The sequence below is a fragment of the Manihot esculenta genome, chromosome 8 (assembly GCF_001659605.2).
Source record: "Manihot esculenta cultivar AM560-2 chromosome 8, M.esculenta_v8, whole genome shotgun sequence".
Lineage (NCBI taxonomy): Eukaryota > Viridiplantae > Streptophyta > Magnoliopsida > Malpighiales > Euphorbiaceae > Manihot > Manihot esculenta.
Window position 1 is genome coordinate 39,800,465 of NC_035168.2, and position 20,583 is coordinate 39,821,047.

Below are 20,583 nucleotides of genomic sequence, written 5' to 3' on the forward strand. Positions count from 1 at the left end.
CTAAATCCAATCATTTCAAGCAGATTCACCTAGTAGGATTGGGTTTTACAAGTCTGCTTGATGCAATTTCAAACATCCAAGAAAAAGGTTCAGAGATTTTCTGCAAGCTGGTAAAAAAGACAAGTTTCTTTTGTGCCTCTTTTGGTTGAATCAACCGCTAAGCTTGATGGATGAGATAGCAAATTGGAACCACAACAAAATCCTCTCTACTGAAATAAAAAATACATGTCATCTACAACTCCCTGCCATGGGATATGGGATGAACTTTTGTTCACTAGTTGATAATTTATAAAAGTGTGTCGTGTTTGCAATTTCGACCTCCAGTGTCACAAGGTAGCAACTTAGCTTCTGTTAGTGTAACTTCAATTACAGCTTCATTCAGGAAGCTTAAGTTGCTCCTGAGTCTTCCAGCTGCAGCAAAAAATAAATGACTGGCAATTAGACTTGGTGGTTAGTACAAGTAAAAAAATTAATGAATGGTTATGCTCCAGGAAAAGCAAGCTTCTCCAAAGTGTCATGTCCAAGGGTGTGAAGGAGAAGAATGGTAGTACTACAGGAGTTGTTGCCATTCAATCTCAAAGTTTTATTGAATGGGGAATGTATTTCAATAATCCTATAGAAACAAGCTGACATTCGGGAAATGTAAAAGAGAATAAAGCAGGATATATACCTCTTTATGTAGTAGTAGAAAAAGTCAGCAAAGAGAGCAGTCTGAATGAGGCCTGAAATCCAAGCTGTTTGTTTTTGGCATTTTCACAAGACAAGTTCTGTTAATAACATTACCTAAATAAGACAGTGCTGCGAAGAGGCAGAAAACTTACGTATCCAGCGAAATGTAATTCTCTCCGCAAAGAAGCGATAAATCCAATTGATGATATACAAAGCTCTGTAAGTACTACATAAGAAAACAAGAGGAAAATTAACTAATTAAGCATTAAGAAAAAGAGTCAAATAGACAAAAATTACATAAATAAGCCATATTCAATCCCATGATGGCATAGTTTGAGCAATAACTGATAAGTTATATTCCAGCCGTCAATTACACCTATGCAACTCAAAGAAATAAACCAAACCATAGCTTATGGGAAACAATCAGCTCTTCATTGTGTAATCTGCATAGTTTAGTCATTACTTTGCTTTCACAAAACTACCATCAATCTGTTTTTAAACTTCTTTTCAGAATAATCACCGTTGACTTCCACATCGGTTTGGATGGGGTCATGCGCCCCCTTGTAAGAACTTTAGGCACTCCGCTCCCCCTTGGATTATTTTGGAGTGAGTCAGGTCTGACTTGAATTCCACATCGGTTTGGGACAGGGTAATATACCCTGACCCAAATTTAACAATCACAATCTCACATAACCAAGAAAGTCAAGAAGAATCTGCAAAGCTCAAGGTATATTATTACATACCCAAGAAGGAAAACATAGTTGACAGTCAAGTTGTCAATGTTCCTTGACCTTTGCAGTAATAACAATTGGGGTAAGATAGCCACTGCTTCAAGATAAATTGAAAATGCCCATAAAACCTATCACAAGAGATCAACTTATCATAAGGTATCAAACAAAAGTTTTAAGTAAAAAAGCAAACACATCATTGTCTATACGTATGAAGATTTAGAAAAGAATATAACACACCTCAATCACATCAAAGGAACGGTGAATCAAAAGGGCTAGCACAAAGCTTAAGAGTATCAGAATGTAATGTCTAAAAGTATCTTCATCCTTGCTATAGGTTTGCTTCACAACTTTATGATATCTCATGTACCAGACAATTGCTACTGAAGTCCCAATGAATACTAGCTTCATTGCAGTGTTGTATATAGAGTAATACTTGGTAAACAGATCAAGATACCGAGTGAGAAAAACTAAAGCATACAGTTCTTGAGTTTTCAGTGAAATTCCTGACAAAATTTGCAAGTAGCAAAGGGCTCAAGCAAGGTTCAAAAACAATTTATAACTTTATGCATTGCCCATGATATAGGAAAACAAGGAGTAAGAAACACACACTTATGACAATAATCTTTAATTGAACAACTGGGCAAGAATCAAAAGAGAAAAACAAAACGCAAGTTCTATGTAAAATCAAAATGATCTCTCAAGGAAAATATGAAAAGACAAACAGTAAGTTGATTGCCATGTCACTTAACTAAAATTCTGAGATGAGACTTTTAGTCACAGGACAAGTAAAAAGAAAAATCTACTTCCAGAGAATGGCAAAAACTTGCTGCGTCAAGTAAAACAAATTAAAGCGATGATTGTTTGAAGTTCAATGGACGATTAAAAAAAATTAAAGTGCTAACATGGAAAAGGGAAGTTGGAATTATAAACAGAAGAAAAAAAGGGAGTATTTGTATTCTATCGAAGCACTTCAAAGAAGAAGAAGGAAAAAAAAATGCAGCATTGGCAGATGCTGCAACCACAACCTCCCAAACCCAAAAAGAGAGCAATAATTAAGCAGCAAACAGGGACCAAGTCATGAACAAAAAAGATGTGGGGATATTTCCATATTGGATAATCTCCGAGTCCCTGAAATGGCAAAAGCAGAAAAGCAAAAAAAAGAGTAAATTGTAATACCAGCACAAGATTTCATATTGCGGATCTTGAGAAGAAGGACCACTATACTGAGAAGGTGGGTCATGTCCCCAGCTAGCCGGAACAAATTCATGGCGATTACTTCTGCTACTACTCCTCAACAGCTCAACTCCGCTCCCTCTCTCTCTCTCCCTCTCTCTCTCTCTCTTCTTGCTTCAATTTTGGGCTGGCTTCTCTTTTCCCTTCTTCCACGGTTGATTTTCGATCCTTACGAGACGCGTGCGTGTGTTGACTACTTCCGCTACTCTCTAGTCTTTAAGTACTAGATTTCCGGTGCCCATGTCACATCACGTTGAATTTATGAGAACGGGCTTCTCCGGCCCATGGATTCGCTGCCCAAAACATGTTGAGCTCCAACAAAGTTCGATGTCGGTTGGCCTTTTTGAGGTCCGCTTAGACAAATGCTTACGAGGGATGCTTCTTAATGACTTGTACATTTGCACCATTGCGGTACTAGCCTGGCGATTGAACATTATTTTTGTGAGTTTTTTTTTTTTTTTTAACAATGCAAATAAGATTGCATTTTAGCAATACTTAAACAGGCTAAGACTGAAATATACACAAAGAAAAAATGTCACTTCCTAGCATAAAAGCAACAAATGAACCCAATCCAAAAAATCAAATCCAATGTCCAAACTCGGAAAATATTTAGAACCTGTTCGAAGAATATCTACCATAGCGATCCAACATCAACCAATCATGTAAACTGCAGCATAACCACAACAAAAATAACAATCAATTAATCAAAACAAGAAACTACAAATCGAACATGCTCCAATGTTCTAATCACACAACCAACTAACTAATAATATCGATTATTAACATAATAGAAAAATAAATGTACAAAGAAATCTAATTATGAAATAGAAAACTAATAGCCGGCAATATATAATCAATATTTCCATGTATTCAATATTATTATTGCTCAAAAAATTTGACCTATAATATTTTCAGTCTAATATAGTTATGGAGGCACCTTAAAGAAAAGAAATAGATACGTATTTTGACTATAATTTTTACCAACTCTATTACTCTTAGCGAGAACAATATAGATGGAGTGCTATCAAAACTATCACACAATTATAATCACAATTACAAAAAAAATTTATAATAATAATAAACTAAAAAAAATCGAAACAAAATCAAAAAACATAAAAGAGATTAAAAAATAATCTTTTAAGAGAAATATTAGACCTGCAAAAATAAACTTAAAGAAATTATTATGACCAAAAGAAAGTATTGAGATAAATAACTTCCTTCCCTAGACACCACTTTTCTTATTTTTGCTTCTCTCTCTTCTCTCTTTTCTTTTATTGACAAAATTTTTTATTTAATTTAATTGTTGTGTGGATCTTTATTATAAAAATTTACAAATCCTAATGTGAGTTTAACACTTAAATATAAACTTTGAATTCTTGCACATATTTTCACATTTACATTTTTTATCAAATTTATTTGATGTATAATTGATATAAATTGATAATAAAATATATTAATTTAGAGTCTAATAATATGAACTGCTTTAATTATTTAGATATTTATAATTTTAATGACATTATTCATATTAAATAATAAATTATATATATAAAAATAATATTTGAATATAAATAATATTTTATTATAATTAAAATTATTATAATAATTATAAAATAATTAATACAATTCATATTATTAAAATTAAAATTTAATATATTTTAATATTACTCTCCAACAATATTCATATCTTCATCTCATCAACATAACTACCAAATCTACCCAACCTTCATGTCTCACCAGAAAGCACACATCAACATCGATCTCTTTCCTTCAAATGATCATAAAAACAATATCTTTGGAACGTTGTCTCAATTCACACATTTACAGCAATATATTTGTTAAACATGTCAGTGTATAAGAACACCATTAACAAAGCTCATTCCGATCGTCATTGCATCATAAGTGACATAACTATGTACTTATTGAATTGAAAACTATAATGTAATATTTATTTATTTGGTTGATTCTGATTTAAATCCATTATCCCACTTCCAAGAATGAAATCCTTACTGAAATTTGTTTGTTCAAATAAAATAATAATAACAATAACAAAATATGGACTTAAAATGATAACTTCTTTCAACTATAAATCATATTTCAGAGAGAGCTCACCATAGGGCAAAAGAGAGAAAAAAAATTTTATAATAGTCAAATTGAAAAGATGATGACAAAAATAATATTTATAATTGAAAATTTAAATTGGGCGAAAATAATTTATAAAATTAATAATTTTGAAGTATTTAATTTAAAATAATGTATATTTAAACTCTCACTCCCTCCTCCGTTGGCTCTATATTAGCGCCCTAAAATCTGTGACTCCTTAAAATTAAAAACCCTAATTGCACATTAAAATCCTTTATGTATTTATTTATTTTAATTAATTAATTAATTAATTAATTTAGTTATTTTTTAGGAAGTCTATTCCAAGTCCATATTTTATCTCCCTCACTGCTTAAATTTCAAGCAGTCTCTCCGTCTACAGTATATATCTCTGCTCTTTCTCTCTCTATCTCTAAACTGTTTATACTTCTCAACGTCAACATATAAACCCTCACTTCTCTCCTTTCTCTCTCTAGATTTTTTCACTTTTTTCTCTCTCTTAGGTTTTTTCTACTCTCTCACTGCTAGGGTTTATTAGTGCTCGAGTCTTGTCAGTTTCGATTCAATGGCGTCTTTGGCTATGGCCGCCGAGAAGCTTAGAGATTTAAGCCAGCCGATTGATGTTTCCTTACTCGATGCTACTGTTGCTGCGTTCTATGGCACCGGATCTAAGGAAGAAGTGAGGTTTCCTTTCTTTGTGTCTCCTGTTATTTGTTTTTTTTTTCCCGAGAAAATCGGGGACAATGACAGAAAATTGAACTTTCCAGTCTTTTAAGGGGTTTCAAATGCTTGAGTTGTTTCTCTGGATTTCTGCTTGTGTGTGAATTCGTTGACTATGTAGAAGTTGGGCTTATTAATCTCAGGGTTTTTGAAGCACACGACGTTTTGCATTTGGTTCGATATGTGCGTTTGCCTTTTTTTTTTTTTTTCCCTCTCTCCTTGTGCTGTTGGGCTACTGGCGAAGTGAATGGTTTAAGCAAGTGGTTTTTTAGGGTTTAAAGAACTTACAATTTTTAATGGAGGATTTTTTGGCATTTCAACTTTGGAAGTTACGCCATTGATGCATGCTGAGAGCACTATCGAGCCATTCTGGATTTCTTCTTATAATTTGAAATCGGTGAAAAATTATTGATGCTTTTTCTGATATGGCAACCTGCTTTTTGTTGTAATGCAGCGTCTCACTTCAACCATAATTTTTTTTGTTCTGCTTATCAAACAAAATACTCGTTCTGAGCTATTTTTCTGAAATTCTTATTGCAATTTTAGTTTTGTTTTGCTTTTGAACTTAGAGCTATTATTTAATGAAAGCTTAATCTGACATTATTATTAGGGGTTTGATCTTTTGGATTCCCATTTTATTTCTTTATAATGTGGTGCCTTGACGAGTTGCAAGTTTAGCTTGTGGCATGTGCACCTTTTTTTTGTTTCACCAAGTGGCTATATTTTCTCCCTTTTTTATTATACTTTTGATCCTTGTGATGACAGAGGGCTGCTGCAGACCGGATATTGCAGGAGTTGCAAAACAATATGGATATGTGGCTACAAGTTGTGCACATTTTACAAAATACAAAGAACCTGAACACCAAGTTCTTCGCCCTGCAGGTCAGTTGTTATGAGATTATAATTTAACCATATGGTAACAAGATTTCACATAAGTGACATCTCAATCGTCCTTAGTATACAAGGTTTGAGGTCCTAGTGATCTGGTCTTTATTGATAACATGACTCAATTGTTTAGGGCACAAATTAGTGGTTTGGTTCACTAGATAATTAATCACGACTCCAGTAAAACTGACTTGTTATTACCTGTATCATATGAAAGCTCTAATTGATGCTTTTATATACTTTAAAAACATGTAACGGTAATCTAGGGCGGAGAGCCAGAAAAATGTTCTTATCTTTTAGGTTTGTTGCTATTTATGTGAAGTCAAAAGTTTGTTGATGCAGCACGAGGTGTAAAATGCACCTGCTATGGCCAAAAAGCCTACACTAGTTACTACACCCCCTTTTGGCATATGGACATATGTCTAGGTAGGCCTTGCTAGTCTTATTGAGTGTGCTGGAGCCTTTCAAGGGCTGTTGAAGGCCTTGCTTCCCTGCTATAGATGGACTTGGAAGAATCTCACTATGATGGGAGCCTGTATATCCCTTCGAAGTCCCAAGTAATACTTGCCTATAGAGCCAATCCGATATATTTATGTGTTACTGATGTATGCTTCATTGATTTTATCAAATGAAGAAATCCAAATACACGTAGGCTGTGGGGCATAAAGATTTTTGCAGATTAAATCAAGGTTATTATCCAGTCTATATGTCAATATCCAAGTCAAGAGTGGAACTGGAACCTATTTCTTTCTTCATGTGTGAATATTGGAGGTCCGAATGCATATTCCTTCTGTTTTTTACTTTCCAATTTGAAAGAATGAAGTAAAAAAAACCACTGGATTGGTGAGTTCTGCCACTATATATTGCAGCAATGCAGTCTAAAGAATTTGTAGGCAACAAGAACTCAGCCTTAATTCCAAACTAGTTGGTCTCAGTTTTATGGATCCTGTTGAATCCCACATCGGTTGTGGAAAGGGGTAATGTGCCCCTTATATGGGTTATAGGCACTCCTCCCCCTTGAGTTAGCTTTTGGGGTGAGTTAGGCCTGGCCCAAATTTAACATGGTATCAGAGCCTCCCCATCCGATGTTGGACGCCCTATAAATGTGCCACGCACCAGTAAAAATTCTGGGCGTGAGGGGGTGTGTCGAATCCCACATCGGTTGTGGAAAGGGGTAGTGTGCCCCTTATATGGGCTATAGGCACTCCTCCCTCTTGAGCTAGCTTTTGGGGTGAGTTAGGCCTGGCCCAAATTTAATAGATCCTTTAACACCATTCATCTCTGTTTGAAAAAGGAGTTGAAGGCAAACTAATTTTTATTGCCTATAGGTCCTTGAAGGTGTTATAAAGTATAGATGGAATGCATTGCCTGTTGAGCAGCGGGATGGAATGAAAAATTACATTTCTGAAGTCATTGTACAGGTATTTTATCTGCAATTATTGGGGTTGTGTAGGAGCTTGATGATTAGTTCTTTTCTTAAATTTCTCCTAATGTCCTGTATTTGACATATATTCTGAATTGTACTCTCTTGTATAGCTTTCCAGTAACGAGGCTTCTTTCCGGTTGGAAAGGCTGTATGTCAACAAGCTCAATATAATTTTGGTCCAGGTATGGATTGGTTTTCTCACCAAAATAAGAATTTGCAGGCGAAAATAGTTCTTTATTGCCTTTGTGATATCTAGTTTCTCTCTCTCTCTCTCTCTCTCCCCCCCCCCCCCCCACTTTTTTCTTTTTTGGCAATAAGCTTATCCCAGTAACGAGGCTTCTCACTTTTTATCATCTGATTTTCTTTTTGTATTTTGTTCTTCATCTGAGACATGCTTTGCTATCATTTATCTGATTATGTGTGTGTTTCCTGCAAATTAATTGGCCTCTTGGCACTTTCTTTCAATGAATTTTAATATACTTCTTTTTGTGTCTGAATTTGAGTTTTTAGCTTTTCCTATAATTTGGAGTTATTGCTACACTGGTTGCACAGATATTGAAACATGAGTGGCCAGCTAGATGGAGAAGCTTTATTCCTGATCTTGTTGCAGCAGCAAAAACTAGTGAAACAATTTGTGAGAATTGCATGGTTATATTGAAAGTAAGTTTTTCCCATCATTTTTCTTGGTATACTTGTTTTGGTTATACATTAAGTAACAAAAATTCATAATATGCCAGCTTTTAAGTGAAGAAGTTTTCGATTTCTCTCGTGGAGAAATGACTCAGCAGAAGATCAAAGAGCTTAAACAATCACTAAACAGGTAATTGTGTTAGGCTGTTGTTTCTTTATCTTGGTTTCATCTAATAATCAGTTGTAAATTGTAAGATGGGCTTTTTTGTTTTCTCTAACTTTCAGCTGAGGGTTGGGGCATGTTAGACTTTTGCTGTTTTTTTTAGTACTGCACTCGAAAATCTTGGTAGCTGTTACTTGTATCTAGTTTTAACTCGATCTGTTATGACTATGTTTGTGCTGATTGTGAAATATAGCAGTGACGAAATAAAGCTTTCCCTTTTATCATATCTATTCCAATCTGGCAGTTCTTTTGACCAAGCAATATCTTGGCTTTGTTGTTTTTTGGAAATTTTTTAATGGATTTATTAAAGTTCAGTTGGACAAAGAGGTGGTGGCTTCCTTATTTCCTTTTTTTTTTAATTTTTAAATCCATTTTAAGCCCTTTCATTTTCTCCTTTGATATTATATTTTTCATGTGTATTTGTTTTTGATAAGGTTCTTGTTTTGTTTTCTACAGTGAATTTCAACTCATCCATGAGTTATGCTTGTATGTACTATCAGCCTCTCAAAGAACTGAGCTTATTCGGGCAACATTGTCCACCTTGCATGCATTTCTTTCCTGGATTCCCTTAGGCTATATTTTTGAATCCCCACTGGTATGTATATTTTTCACAAATTGTTGGATGGAAGGAAGAAGTTATCTGTACTCTTGATAGTTCTCTTCTTATATGCTTACATCACATACTGTTTCTGTTGTGTGATACAGCTGGAAACACTCCTGAAGTTCTTCCCTATTCCATCATATCGAAATCTTACCCTCCAGTGTTTGACAGAGGTACACTTTTAGTGTGATATATTTTCTTTGCTAATGAACTGTTATGTACTGATTGTTTCTGGATCGGACATTTATAGGTTGCAGCTTTGAATTTTGGGGACTTCTATAATTTGCAGTATGTTAAGATGTATAATATCTTCATGGTCCAACTACAGGTGGGTGGAACATTTTAGTCCAGAAATGGAATGTGGCTTTATGCATTTTAAGTATGTCTGAATTCTCTATTGTGAAGAGTGCTAAGGTATTGCTTTTTTTATATCTTTGTGTGCTGATCAAATTCTGGTGAATGTTTTTTAGGCCATTCTTCCACTAGCAACAAACATACCAGAGGCTTACGCACATGGTAGTAATGAGGAACAGGTTGGTCTTTCCATTATGTTGCTGACTTTTCCAATCCTTTTAAGGCTTATTACACGATATAATTCAGAGTATAACTATTCTGTCTTTGTTGTCTGTTACTTATTCAGGCATTCATTCAGAATTTGGCATTGTTTTTCACTTCATTTTATAAGGCAAGTTTCGTTCCTGATTTTCTTTTACTACAATGTTGACAGGCACACAGACAGACACCAGTGTGATATATTGAACCTGTTGTGCATGTGGGCAGTTTTTACACTGCTCTACATAGTTGGGACTTTATCTTTTTTACAGTAAATTTGTGTATTCTGTGATCAAGTTCAGTAATTGGAGTGATGACTTGGTAAAGAAGAGTGATTGCCTAGAGTAGAAAGAACATGTTAGAAAGGAAAACAGTCCGTTGAAGTTATTTTCTTTGTTAGAAGTATTCTCATTTCTAAACTCATCTTAGTGATTTTGGTCCTATATAATTCTGAATTAAGGAAAAAATTATGCATATTGGCTTCCCCTAGTTACTTTGGACTAGGGTTTAGTTGAATAGAGTTCAGTTTGGTATTATATGTCGGTGGCATTCAACAAGATGATGAAAAAGGTCTCATTTAAAATTTTTTTTATCTGTATATTTCATTTCTGTTTCTTTGATTTGCTGGGTTTCTTATTTCTGAACTTTGTGAAAACCTACTGTGGTTTTTAGCTTTTTAACTGAAGGCATGTCTGAGGCAGCATAGGGTGTGTTACCAAAGTGCTGTAGCTGGAACCATGTCAGTATAGGATTTGCCAGGAATGGTAAAAGACAAGTGTCTCTGTAATAGTGATGCATTTACACAATGGAATGGTATCCTTGAGGATATATGCTAAAGTCATATCTGTGTTTTGCTGATTGCATTGGACATTCTTGGCCTTCTCAATGACTGATTTTGGATTTGGATCATTGAAGTGCTAAATTGTTGTATAAGATAGAATATGCTTGTGGGTGCATTGTGTGGATATTCATAACTTGCTCCGAATGGGTAATGTCTATGTCCCAATTAATGGGAGATGTATGCCTTGCTCTGTTCTTCAAGTTTAGGCCTCTAAGAATATGAGACTTCAGCACATGACTCACTTTTTACATGCTGATCGAATTGATATGGCTGGTAACAGTGTGTGATTTTATATGTGCGTATGAACTGGTGTTTTCCTGCATATGCGCCTTCTTGGTCATTGTATTAGTTAAAAGTGTTTGACCATAGATACTTGGAAACTTGCATTGCGGAGAATTAGTAAAACTATTGTATCTAGTACACTATTTTGTTGGATGTATAAGTTACTGGCACCTGAATTTCTCCTTTTAGCCTGTTGGGAAGGTATTGCTGATAACTTGCTCTTTTTTTTTTGCAGTGCCACATTCGAGTGCTTGAGACTTCACAAGAGAACATATCTGCATTGTTGATGGGACTTGAATATCTAACTAATATCTCATATGTTGACGATACAGAGGTTTTTAAGGTGATATTTTCTCTCACTACATCCACTCCATTCTTCTATCCCTTGGATTAAAATTTTCTTTTTTATGATGTGACTCAAGCCTTGCTGCATCCATTTATTCACAGGTCTGCTTGGATTATTGGAACTCCTTGGTTTTGGAGCTCTTTGAGGCACATCATAATTTGGACAATCCTGCTGTAACTGCAAACATGATGGGATTGCAGGTATATTGAACCTTTATGTTATCATATAATGGTTTTTGGGTGTTTTAATGTGAGTGTTCTGTTATTAGCTAGTTCCACATTATATTAATTGTGATGCCACCTTCATTTTGCTTCAAGTTTGCATGTACTTGTGTTCTCATTCATGTCAATGGTCAACCTTCACTTGCTTCTAGTTCTGTTCCAACTTGCTTTGGCTGAGTTTTTTGTTTCTGAAATTATTAATTTCATTTTGGAAATGCAAATCGATTGCAATTTATTAATTTTCTATGTAAAATGTGTGTTAAATGTAAGGTTGGAGTTATGAGTGAAATAATATTTATAGAATATTGCTGAATTGAATCTTGTTCGTTTGTAGTTCTTGCTTCCATAAAAACTTCTTTCCTTAACTCAAGATCTTTCTCCGCTTTACCTATATGCATGCATTCGTGCGCATATAAATGTAGTACAGTTTTGATTTTGTATTTCTGATTTTTTTGCTTTCTAGTAGTTGCTTGCTAGTTTTTAGGTCACATAACTTAGGCTGTGTCTATGTGTTGAAGCAGATGCCTTTGCTTCATGGTGTGGTTGATGGCATAGGTTCTCAAATATTGCAGCGGAGGCAGCTTTATGCTAATCCTATGTCAAAGTTGAGAATGCTTATGATTTGTCGTATGGCTAAACCTGAAGAGGTTCTCATAGTTGAAGATGAGAATGGCAACATTGTTCGAGAAACTATGAAGGACAATGATGTCCTCGTTCAATATAAGGTAGTAATTCTTTGTCTCATATGCGAACACAATCTGATAGATCTTGAAAATGGCTGCGAACCTTTTCTGTAAGCAAGTGGTGCTATCATGAGGTGTAATGTTGGGGCAATGGTGTTTGATTCTGAATCTATTGTTTGAATGTGGAGTAAGAAAATATGGTCAACTGACAAGCAAGGTGCATATGCAATAATTTAGGAATGCAATCTCTTTTATTTGAAAGCAGTGAAGTGGGTTGTGTGCATTCACATGTATATATCCATTGCTACACTATTGGACACCAGGCAATCAATCAAATCTATTCAGTGGATGGGGGCTCAATTTTCTGTTCAATAGTAATATAATTAACATTTAGAAATTTAGTCTGCTAGTGGATTATTTATTGGGATTAATTTTCTTGTTATGGCTGCCCCAATCTTATGTTACATGTTTCTATGGCTAATAAAAAATTTTGATTATGCAGATTATGAGAGAAACCTTGATATACTTGTCTCACCTTGATCATGAGGACACTGAAAAACAGGTATCAGCTTGTGGTGTGCTTGGATATATATGAAAAATGTACATTGTTTTATTCTCGCTTTTCATTTTTTTTTTTTTGAGAAAATGTTCATTTATTCAATTCAAGTATTTGGCCTTTAGTAGATGAAGGTGATGGTTTACTTACTTCAGAATAGATAGGGATTTTTATACTGATTTCTGTTGCTTTGTAAGATATGTTAATGCTTTTCTTGCTGCTTTATTTTTATATCTCTATTTATGACATAGATGCTCAAGAAATTAAGTAAACAATTGAGTGGTGAGGATTGGAGCTGGAACAACCTAAACACTTTATGTTGGGCAATAGGCTCCATTTCTGGTTCCATGATGGAAGAACAGGTACCAGGTCTATAAGTTTATCTATCTTATTATATTCCTTGGTGATGAGTTGATATCTTTTGACTTGCCAATGCTTTTAATAATATTTTTCTCTTAATTGATATATCCAATTATTTAATGATCCGAGTCTTGATGTGTTTCACCATCTTGGCTTTTTGGCAGGAAAACAGATTTCTGGTGATGGTCATTCGTGATTTATTGAATTTGTGTGAAATCACAAAGGGAAAAGATAATAAAGCTGTTATTGCTAGTAACATCATGTAAGAATTCATGATTGTATAAGATATTTGGCAGCATCTTCCATTTACCCCCCCCCCCCCCCATTACATGCATTCGATTGATAGGATATCCAACATTGTAACCTTATTCTTGTAGCCAAGGTTTGAATGTTATTTCTTTGTTATTTCTGTCTGCAGGTATGTTGTTGGGCAGTATCCACGGTTTCTTAGAGCCCACTGGAAGTTCTTAAAAACCGTTGTCAATAAGTTGTTCGAGTTCATGCATGAAACACATCCTGGAGTTCAGGTTATTTTTTTCTTTGTGGCCCTTGACATTGCTTTATTTCCATTTTGCATGCTGGAGATTTTTCTTTCTTGTATGATTTATGAGACTCTAATTTGCTAAGTGGAGCTGATTGGAGGCCAGCCTGTTCTCATACTGAATAATTTTTTTGGACTATTAGCTCAAAATTAGCCAGACTCTTGTGATGCTCACATAGAGTTTCGGCTTACTTTTGCAAGCTTGGAACTAGCCTTAGTTGCCACCTATCATCCCCCTTTACTTCCTCAATCTCTTTGTTCATAGTCTTTCTTTTATTTGTTAAACCAAAATTTTAAACTGTCTATAGTGCTATAGAATGAATTAATAACATCATAAATTAATTGGCTCGGTAAAAGAAATATAATTATTAAAGTAAAACAAGTATAACAATTACTAAAATAAATTTGCTTGCTAATACAAAAATAAGAATGGGAATTGGAAAAATCAAGTATAACAAATTACTATTAATCTAACATAATTAAGGGGAAAAATGTATATCAATCAGTTCAAGCATATTTGATATGAAAATAAATAATTAGGTACAGCTGGGCTTATCTCATATAAAGATAGCCAGAAAATTTTTGTTGCTTTTTAGTGATGTCTATCTTGTACCTTTTTGCTGGATAAATTGGCTCTCTGTTTCCTGGATACATGTGTACTGATTTATGACTTACACATCAATGCATTCCAGGATATGGCTTGCGACACATTCTTGAAAATTGTTCAGAAATGCAAACGGAAATTCGTTATTGTTCAGGTAAATCTGTTTGCCTCAGAATATTCTTTCTTGCATGTAGAATTGCACATAATTCTTCCATTGGTGTTATTGCATCAAAATGAGGTTATTGAGAATTTGTTTAACTTGTCAGGTTGGAGAAAGTGAACCATTTGTGTCTGAACTTCTGACAGGCCTTCCAACAACTGTTGCTGATCTTGAGCCTCATCAGATCCATACTTTTTATGAATCTGTATGTTTCATGCCTTGATTAAAAACTTGTGCACCCATTAACTATGCATTGTAATTGCGTGACATGTGCTGTGCCTTCTCTTATTCAGGTTGGGCATATGATTCAAGCAGAACCTGATCCACAGAAGAGAGATGAATACCTGCAGAGATTGATGGATCTTCCAAACCAGGTTTGTTTTGGTGGAACTATCTGGCCTCTCTCTCTCTCTTTCTCTTTCTGCTTTTCTTTAAATGTCAGTGATTTGTTAAGTAAAATAGATGTTAAATAGGTACTAACTACTGTTGCCTGCTGCTTATATTATCTGACCCCTTTTGCAGAAATGGGCTGAAATCATAGGTCAGGCACGCCAGAGTGTTGATTTTCTGAAAGATCAAGAAGTGATCAGGACTGTTCTCAACATATTGCAGGTATGGCCCTGCATGTGATAATTGACTTTCTATTATATATAGGGGCATTTTGCTAAGATAAATTTTCAATTGGTTTCTCATGTTCGAGGGACAAAGTGATTCAGACATGCTTATGTCGTGAAATAGTATGATGTCACTTATTTCAGTTTCTTCTTGTAGCATAACATAATTGTTTACGTTGCTCCCTCTGTTTTTTTTTATGTATATATCTTATTTCCATAATTTTGTTCAACTTGAGCATTGAATCTGCTATTGCATTAGAATTCTCATTATTTTTTAATGGTCCATGTCCATATTATTTATTTTGCTGTGTTGCTTTGCAGACAAATACGAGTGTTGCTAGTTCTTTGGGAACATATTTCTTGTCCCAAATATCTCTAATCTTTCTGGACATGCTTAATGTGTATAGGTATGTACTGGAAAGTTATATTAGTGTTCTCCAATCTGGTCAGCTTTGATCTGAACCTGCCAGGCTTGGAGAAATGCTAATGGCCTATTGTTAACTAGTTGATGTCACTCATTGTTTCAATTGTTTGGCAGAATGTATAGCGAGCTTATATCAAGTAGCATTGCAGAAGGAGGGCCTTATGCATCTAAAACCTCCTACGTGAAGCTTTTAAGGTCAGTTAATTATTTGGATTTTGTTTTGCAATTGTGAATCTCCCAAAATTTTGTTAGTATAATGTTCTTTCTGAAACAGATCGGTTAAAAGAGAGACCCTCAAGCTCATTGAGACATTTTTGGACAAGGCTGAAGAACAGCCACAGATTGGGAAGCAATTTGTTCCCCCAATGATGGATCCCGTTCTTGGTGACTATGCCAGGAATTTGCCTGATGCTAGAGAATCAGAAGTTCTGTCACTTTTTGCAACTATTATAAACAAGTATGTTTTGTTTTATGTATATTTTAACTTCTGATAGCATAGTGTACTTGCATATATGCGTACATCTTTTACCTTACAGTGTGCTTCCTGTTTCCGTATGCAAACAAATAGGTATTTTCTTGAATTGGATTCAAGTGTAAAACGCTTGAGTCTGTACTCTGTGAATTAAAGGCTGATATGCTTCTATAGGATCCTGCTAGTACCTACTATCTGCTTATTGATCTCAAGTTGTATACCTAGGGTGTTTTGAGTGAATTTCAAAGATGTAATCATGTCCTACATAAATTTTGGACTCGTTGAAACCAGAAGTACAAATCCTATAGTGTTCATTGGTAGACTTTGGTAAGCTTTGGATTTTTCTAGTAGTAAAACTACAAAATACGAGTTTACTTATTATGTGATGACTTGATGGCAGAGATAAGGGGGAAGAGTTATTTTTCTGCACATAAATGACCTTGGAATATATATTTCATTTATTTCCAGTATTATTTTCTTAATGTTTTTATCTGCATAATCATTCTAGTTGCTTCAGGGAGACCAGCTAGCTTTGTACTCTGTGATGCCTGGTTTGCCTTAAAATGGTTCCTTTTTTTTTTTTTAACTTATGTTTTGGTTCCTGGTATTACGTTCTCTTAAGGTACAAAGCTGCAATGATAGATGATGTGCCTCGGATATTTGAAGCGGTTTTCCAGTGTACACTTGAGGTGAGGCTGTATTGGCTTTTATTTTGGTGCCTGTTTATGGACTCAATTTCTTTAATTTATTTTGTTTGTCTAGTTTTGGAATTCCATACCTTGATATTGTCAACAACTGCCAACTCTTTCGACTCCCTGGATTTGTATGAGAATAAGTGCTTAATTATCACAAGTGTTTTAAAAAAAAAGCAGTAGAAGACATAAGCACAATGAATCATTTGCACTTGGTTTATAAAAAATTATGACAAATATTTTCTTGCCTCTTGAATTCCTGTTTTAAGTGCCGTGAACTGATGTTATAATTATTGATGATTTGTTTCTTCTACCATATTGTGGCGTAGTGGAAATTGTGGAATTGCTTAGGACAATTAGGGCTAAAATAGGTTTGATTGTGGTTGGATCAAAGAAAAGATGATTAGGGTTTACAAGGAACTTCTTGGTAAAATCTTGTACCAATTTAACAGTGCTGATGTGTCCACCAGCAATGCAGCACCCTTGTTTATACTATGTGAGATAAATTTAAAGACTGAAAACTAATCCTGATTAATGAGGCTTAATGGACCAGAGTTCTAAATGAAGAAGCAAAGAAATCTGAATAAAATCCTTAGCTCAATAGAAAACCAAGTAAAAGTCTAAACTGACTAGAAAACTGCATTAAATTAACTCCTGCATCATATTGGAAAGTTGTTAGCTTTACTTACAATCTTATAACTGAATGTGCCATGGACTGTAGGAGTCCAGGTTTTCAAGTCAGTTGTCTTGTTGATCACCATATTTAAAAACGGATGCATGTGAGGGTGTGTGATGCATAGCTAATGAATGATACTCTGTTTTGTCTGAATCTTGATGTTTTTACTAGACAAGACTTGTTGGTGCATATGTATGAATGGCGTGTTACACACTGTTTTATTCAAGACTTGTACAAGTTGATTGTACATGTCAATTATTTCAACTGTAAGCCTAAACCAATAAGATCTGAGTTTAACTTTTAAGGACTTTGAGGATAACTTGTTTGGCTGACATTTTTACTTGTTACAATTCAGATGATAACCAAAAATTTTGAAGACTACCCCGAGCATCGCCTGAAGTTCTTTTCATTACTTCGGGCCATTGCAACACATTGTTTTCCAGCTTTGATTCGGTTGTCAAGTCAGGTTTGTGTTGGGTTTATTTCATTCAGTATACTTGAGTGCCAGGTTAATTCATTGCATATTTTTAAGTACTGTGACAAGTCTTAATCCTACTTGGACTTCTTATTGGAAGTCGTCGCGTCCTGCTTTCTTAATCCCCCCTATTCTCTGCCCCCCCCTCCCCTCCTTCTCTCCCTCTCCCTCTCTCTCTCTCTTACAAACAGAAGTGTACAAAAACTTCTAGTTTTCCTAAGCTTCTATCCTTGTGTTTTTTTCTGCATCAGCAACTGAAGCTTGTGATGGATTCAATCATATGGGCATTTCGGCATACAGAAAGAAATATTGCTGAAACTGGTCTGAACCTTCTGTTGGAGATGCTGAAGAACTTTCAAGTAAGGCTTTTGCTATATGTTCTTCGGTGAGCTTTAGTTTAGACCTAAAATCATCTGCAGGGCTGTATTTGAGTCCTAGTCGGAGCCAATTTCCATTTTTTTATAAAAAAAATTAATTTTATGTGGTGCTAATTTCTTCTGTAATTTGACAGGCTTCTGAATTCTGTAACCAGTTCTATCGCACATACTTTCTCACAATTGAGCAGGAAATATTTGCCGTCTTGACAGATACATTTCACAAACCTGGCTTCAAGCTGCATGTCTTAGTGTTGCAGCATTTGTTTTGTCTGGTATGTGCCTTACATGTCTTTACTTAGTTTGAGGCAGTTGCAATTATATAATTTGGACATACATTTTCAGGTTGAAAGTGGTGCTTTGACTGAGCCTTTATGGGATGCTACAACAGTTCCATATCCATACCCAAACAATGCAATTTTTGTTCGGGAATACACCATTAAACTTTTGGGGACATCATTCCCGAACATGACTGCATCAGAGGTGATTTTTCCCCTTTACTTTTTGTTGCTATTTTTGCTTTCTGTTGCATGCGACTGATAGGAAAACTTTTCAGGTCACCCAATTTGTTAATGGACTATTTGAGTCGAGAGCTGACCTCTCTGTATTTAAGAATCACATTCGAGACTTTCTTGTGCAATCAAAAGAATTTTCTGCTCAGGTAACGATATCAGCAATTTCTTGTACATTTCTCTCATCCTGTGGCATGAAAGATGTTAGGGCATGGTGTATATGATGTGCGACACACCCTATTCCTCGCTCTGGTGTTTACAAAGGCTGCCTGGCAGTGCAAGTGCAATTTTGAGTTGCAAGTTTTTGATGGATGGTTGGTTCTCTTTTCAGGATAATAAAGATCTTTATGCTGAAGAAGCTGCTGCACAGAGAGAGAGAGAGAGACAGAGAATGCTTTCTATTCCGGGACTTATTGCTCCTAATGAGCTCCAGGATGAGATGCTGGACTCATAGAAAGGTATTTTTGATGCTGAAAGCTAATTTGATGAATCGTAAACCAGGAGTAGCCATTGCCATCTTGATTCAGTTACTTGGAAGTCGATGGGTTTTGAAAGACGCAGCAATTCTTTTGGTTGGTGTTGAAGCCTAGCTCAGATGAAAAAGGGTGGTGCCCCAGCCTGAAGGTTTGACTGCTGGCAAAACTGTCTGGTCTGTATATCCATTGGCTGGGTGTAGATTATTTAGGTGCTAATGTAGGAATGAGTATATTTGGAGTCAATTGTCGGGCTTTGCTTTGCTTGACCCTTGATTCCTCATGATGATGGTTTGGATAAAACTGTTTAAATGACTAGTTTTTTAATTGTTTTATTGATTCGTCAATAGGTTTAACGCATACTAAAGTTGCGGGTTGTGCAGAAAATCTCAATTTTCTTTTACGATTCCGTCGTCTAGTGTTTGGTTAGGGGTTTACTTTTAATTCCCCCCCCACCCCTTCGTATAATGTACCTTGAATGTGTTCTAATATATACGAGGTTCTTTCCTTCTTTTTTTTTTTTTTTTTTGTCCTTTCAGTTGTAACTGCATTTCCTTTCTCTTTTTGTCAAGATCCTACTTAATATATATTATTACATGATGTGGTTATTATAGGATATGGGAAGTTAATTTACATGTACCCATTTAATATTTTTAATTAAAAAGTATTTTAAAAATGTTATAAGAGGGTAACTTTGGTGTAAAGAGAAGTAATGCAAATAACCTCTTTGGAGAGTAGGGAGGATATGATGTTCAATCTTTATGGGAGTTCATAAACGAGGAACGCAGCTGTTATTGAAGGGAAAATTATTATTTTATTGTATAGGAAAATTTACTATTTAATTTTTGAATTTTTAAAAATATATTAAAATATTGTCACGTTTTAAAATTTTAATTAGTTAATCTCTATTGTACTTTTGATCCTTTGGAGGGGAGGAATTTTTTTTCAAAATGACCTTATAATATTTGAAAACTCTAAACCTTGATGAAATTCCTACTTTGTTATATCACTTCATCTCTCCCTCCCTATTTGACATGCATGCAAGAAAAATAGTTAGAAGCGGCAGACCACATAAAAGCTAACTTCCCATCCAAGTATGATAACGAAACCCTTATAATTGCAAATAGTAAAATAATATCAAAGGCAATAAATCTGTTAGTTCCATCTAACCTTCAATGTTGTAAAGAAAAATTCTCCGAGCTAGTTTGTTATGGTCCCTAGAAAAATAGAATTAATGGATGAGTATAGAATCAGAGGGCTTTTTTTACATCTATTATACAAGTTCATTAAGAGATTGCTTGAAAATTTCAGAATTAATTACTCAACAACTTTTAATAAAATTCTATTCCGTCTCCTTTATAAATTTATTGCACTTAAATTGTAAATAGAAGAGATGAACTCTTCATGTAAACAAAGAAACTCAAAGTATGAATTAAACATGGAGGATGAAACTTTTAAGGTTAAAAGAATTGGAAACAACAACTAATTAAGTAGAGAATATAGTTCAACT

The 20,583-nt window shown here is 34.8% G+C and overlaps 2 protein-coding genes across 7 annotated transcripts; one reads left to right on the plus strand and one right to left on the minus strand.

Moving 5' to 3' along the window:
- Positions 1-75: 75 nt before the first annotated feature.
- On the minus strand, positions 76-2,834 carry LOC110621255 (ER lumen protein-retaining receptor B). Of its 2 annotated transcripts, none has more exons than XM_021765455.2 (6): positions 2,577-2,832; positions 1,638-1,903; positions 1,413-1,528; positions 822-895; positions 671-734; positions 76-411 (listed from the first exon to the last, which is right to left on the minus strand). In XM_021765455.2, the coding sequence occupies exons 1-6, from the start codon at positions 2,665-2,667 to the stop codon at positions 375-377; spliced, it is 648 nt and encodes a 215-aa protein (XP_021621147.1). In that variant the 5' UTR covers positions 2,668-2,832; the 3' UTR covers positions 76-374. The 2 variants fall into 2 exon arrangements, with proteins under 2 accessions (XP_021621147.1, XP_021621149.2); XM_021765457.2 differs by lacking the exon at positions 76-411 and adding an exon at positions 1,190-1,328 and having other exon boundaries at positions 2,577-2,834.
- A 2,255-nt stretch (positions 2,835-5,089) lies between these two features.
- LOC110621778 (protein EXPORTIN 1A) lies at positions 5,090-19,584 on the plus strand. 5 transcript variants are annotated; one of them, XM_021766077.2, is made up of 32 exons: positions 5,090-5,409; positions 6,216-6,332; positions 7,664-7,756; positions 7,872-7,943; positions 8,314-8,421; positions 8,499-8,581; positions 9,071-9,209; positions 9,320-9,388; positions 9,466-9,543; positions 9,686-9,748; positions 9,856-9,900; positions 11,126-11,233; positions 11,338-11,436; positions 11,979-12,182; positions 12,643-12,702; positions 12,948-13,058; positions 13,221-13,318; positions 13,475-13,583; positions 14,290-14,355; positions 14,468-14,566; positions 14,655-14,735; positions 14,884-14,973; positions 15,297-15,382; positions 15,514-15,594; positions 15,674-15,856; positions 16,494-16,560; positions 17,595-17,705; positions 17,966-18,073; positions 18,226-18,363; positions 18,434-18,571; positions 18,645-18,749; positions 18,932-19,584. In XM_021766077.2, the coding sequence occupies exons 1-32, from the start codon at positions 5,296-5,298 to the stop codon at positions 19,052-19,054; spliced, it is 3,246 nt and encodes a 1,081-aa protein (XP_021621769.1). In that variant the 5' UTR covers positions 5,090-5,295; the 3' UTR covers positions 19,055-19,584. The 5 variants fall into 5 exon arrangements, with proteins under 5 accessions (XP_021621769.1, XP_021621770.1, XP_043815378.1 ...); XM_021766078.2 differs by having other exon boundaries at positions 12,030-12,182; XM_043959443.1 differs by lacking the exon at positions 12,948-13,058.
- The last annotated feature ends 999 nt before the right edge of the window (positions 19,585-20,583 follow it).

Excerpts from the sequence above, each read along its gene's own strand:
- LOC110621255 (XM_021765457.2), bottom strand. The coding sequence starts at position 2,667 with ATGAATTTGTTCCGGCTAGCTGGGGACATGACCCACCTTCTCAGTATA. Across the intron at positions 1,529-1,637 it reads GTTCCTTTGATGTGATTGAG|GTTTTATGGGCATTTTCAAT; the intron begins GTGTGTTATATT and ends CTCTTGTGATAG. Across the intron at positions 896-1,189 it reads AACCGATGTGGAAGTCAACG|TACTTACAGAGCTTTGTATA; the intron begins GTGATTATTCTG and ends TTTCTTATGTAG.
- LOC110621778 (XM_021766077.2), top strand. The coding sequence starts at position 5,296 with ATGGCGTCTTTGGCTATGGCCGCCGAGAAGCTTAGAGATTTAAGCCAG. Across the intron at positions 8,582-9,070 it reads CTTAAACAATCACTAAACAG|TGAATTTCAACTCATCCATG; the intron begins GTAATTGTGTTA and ends TGTTTTCTACAG. Across the intron at positions 15,857-16,493 it reads TTTGCAACTATTATAAACAA|GTACAAAGCTGCAATGATAG; the intron begins GTATGTTTTGTT and ends CGTTCTCTTAAG.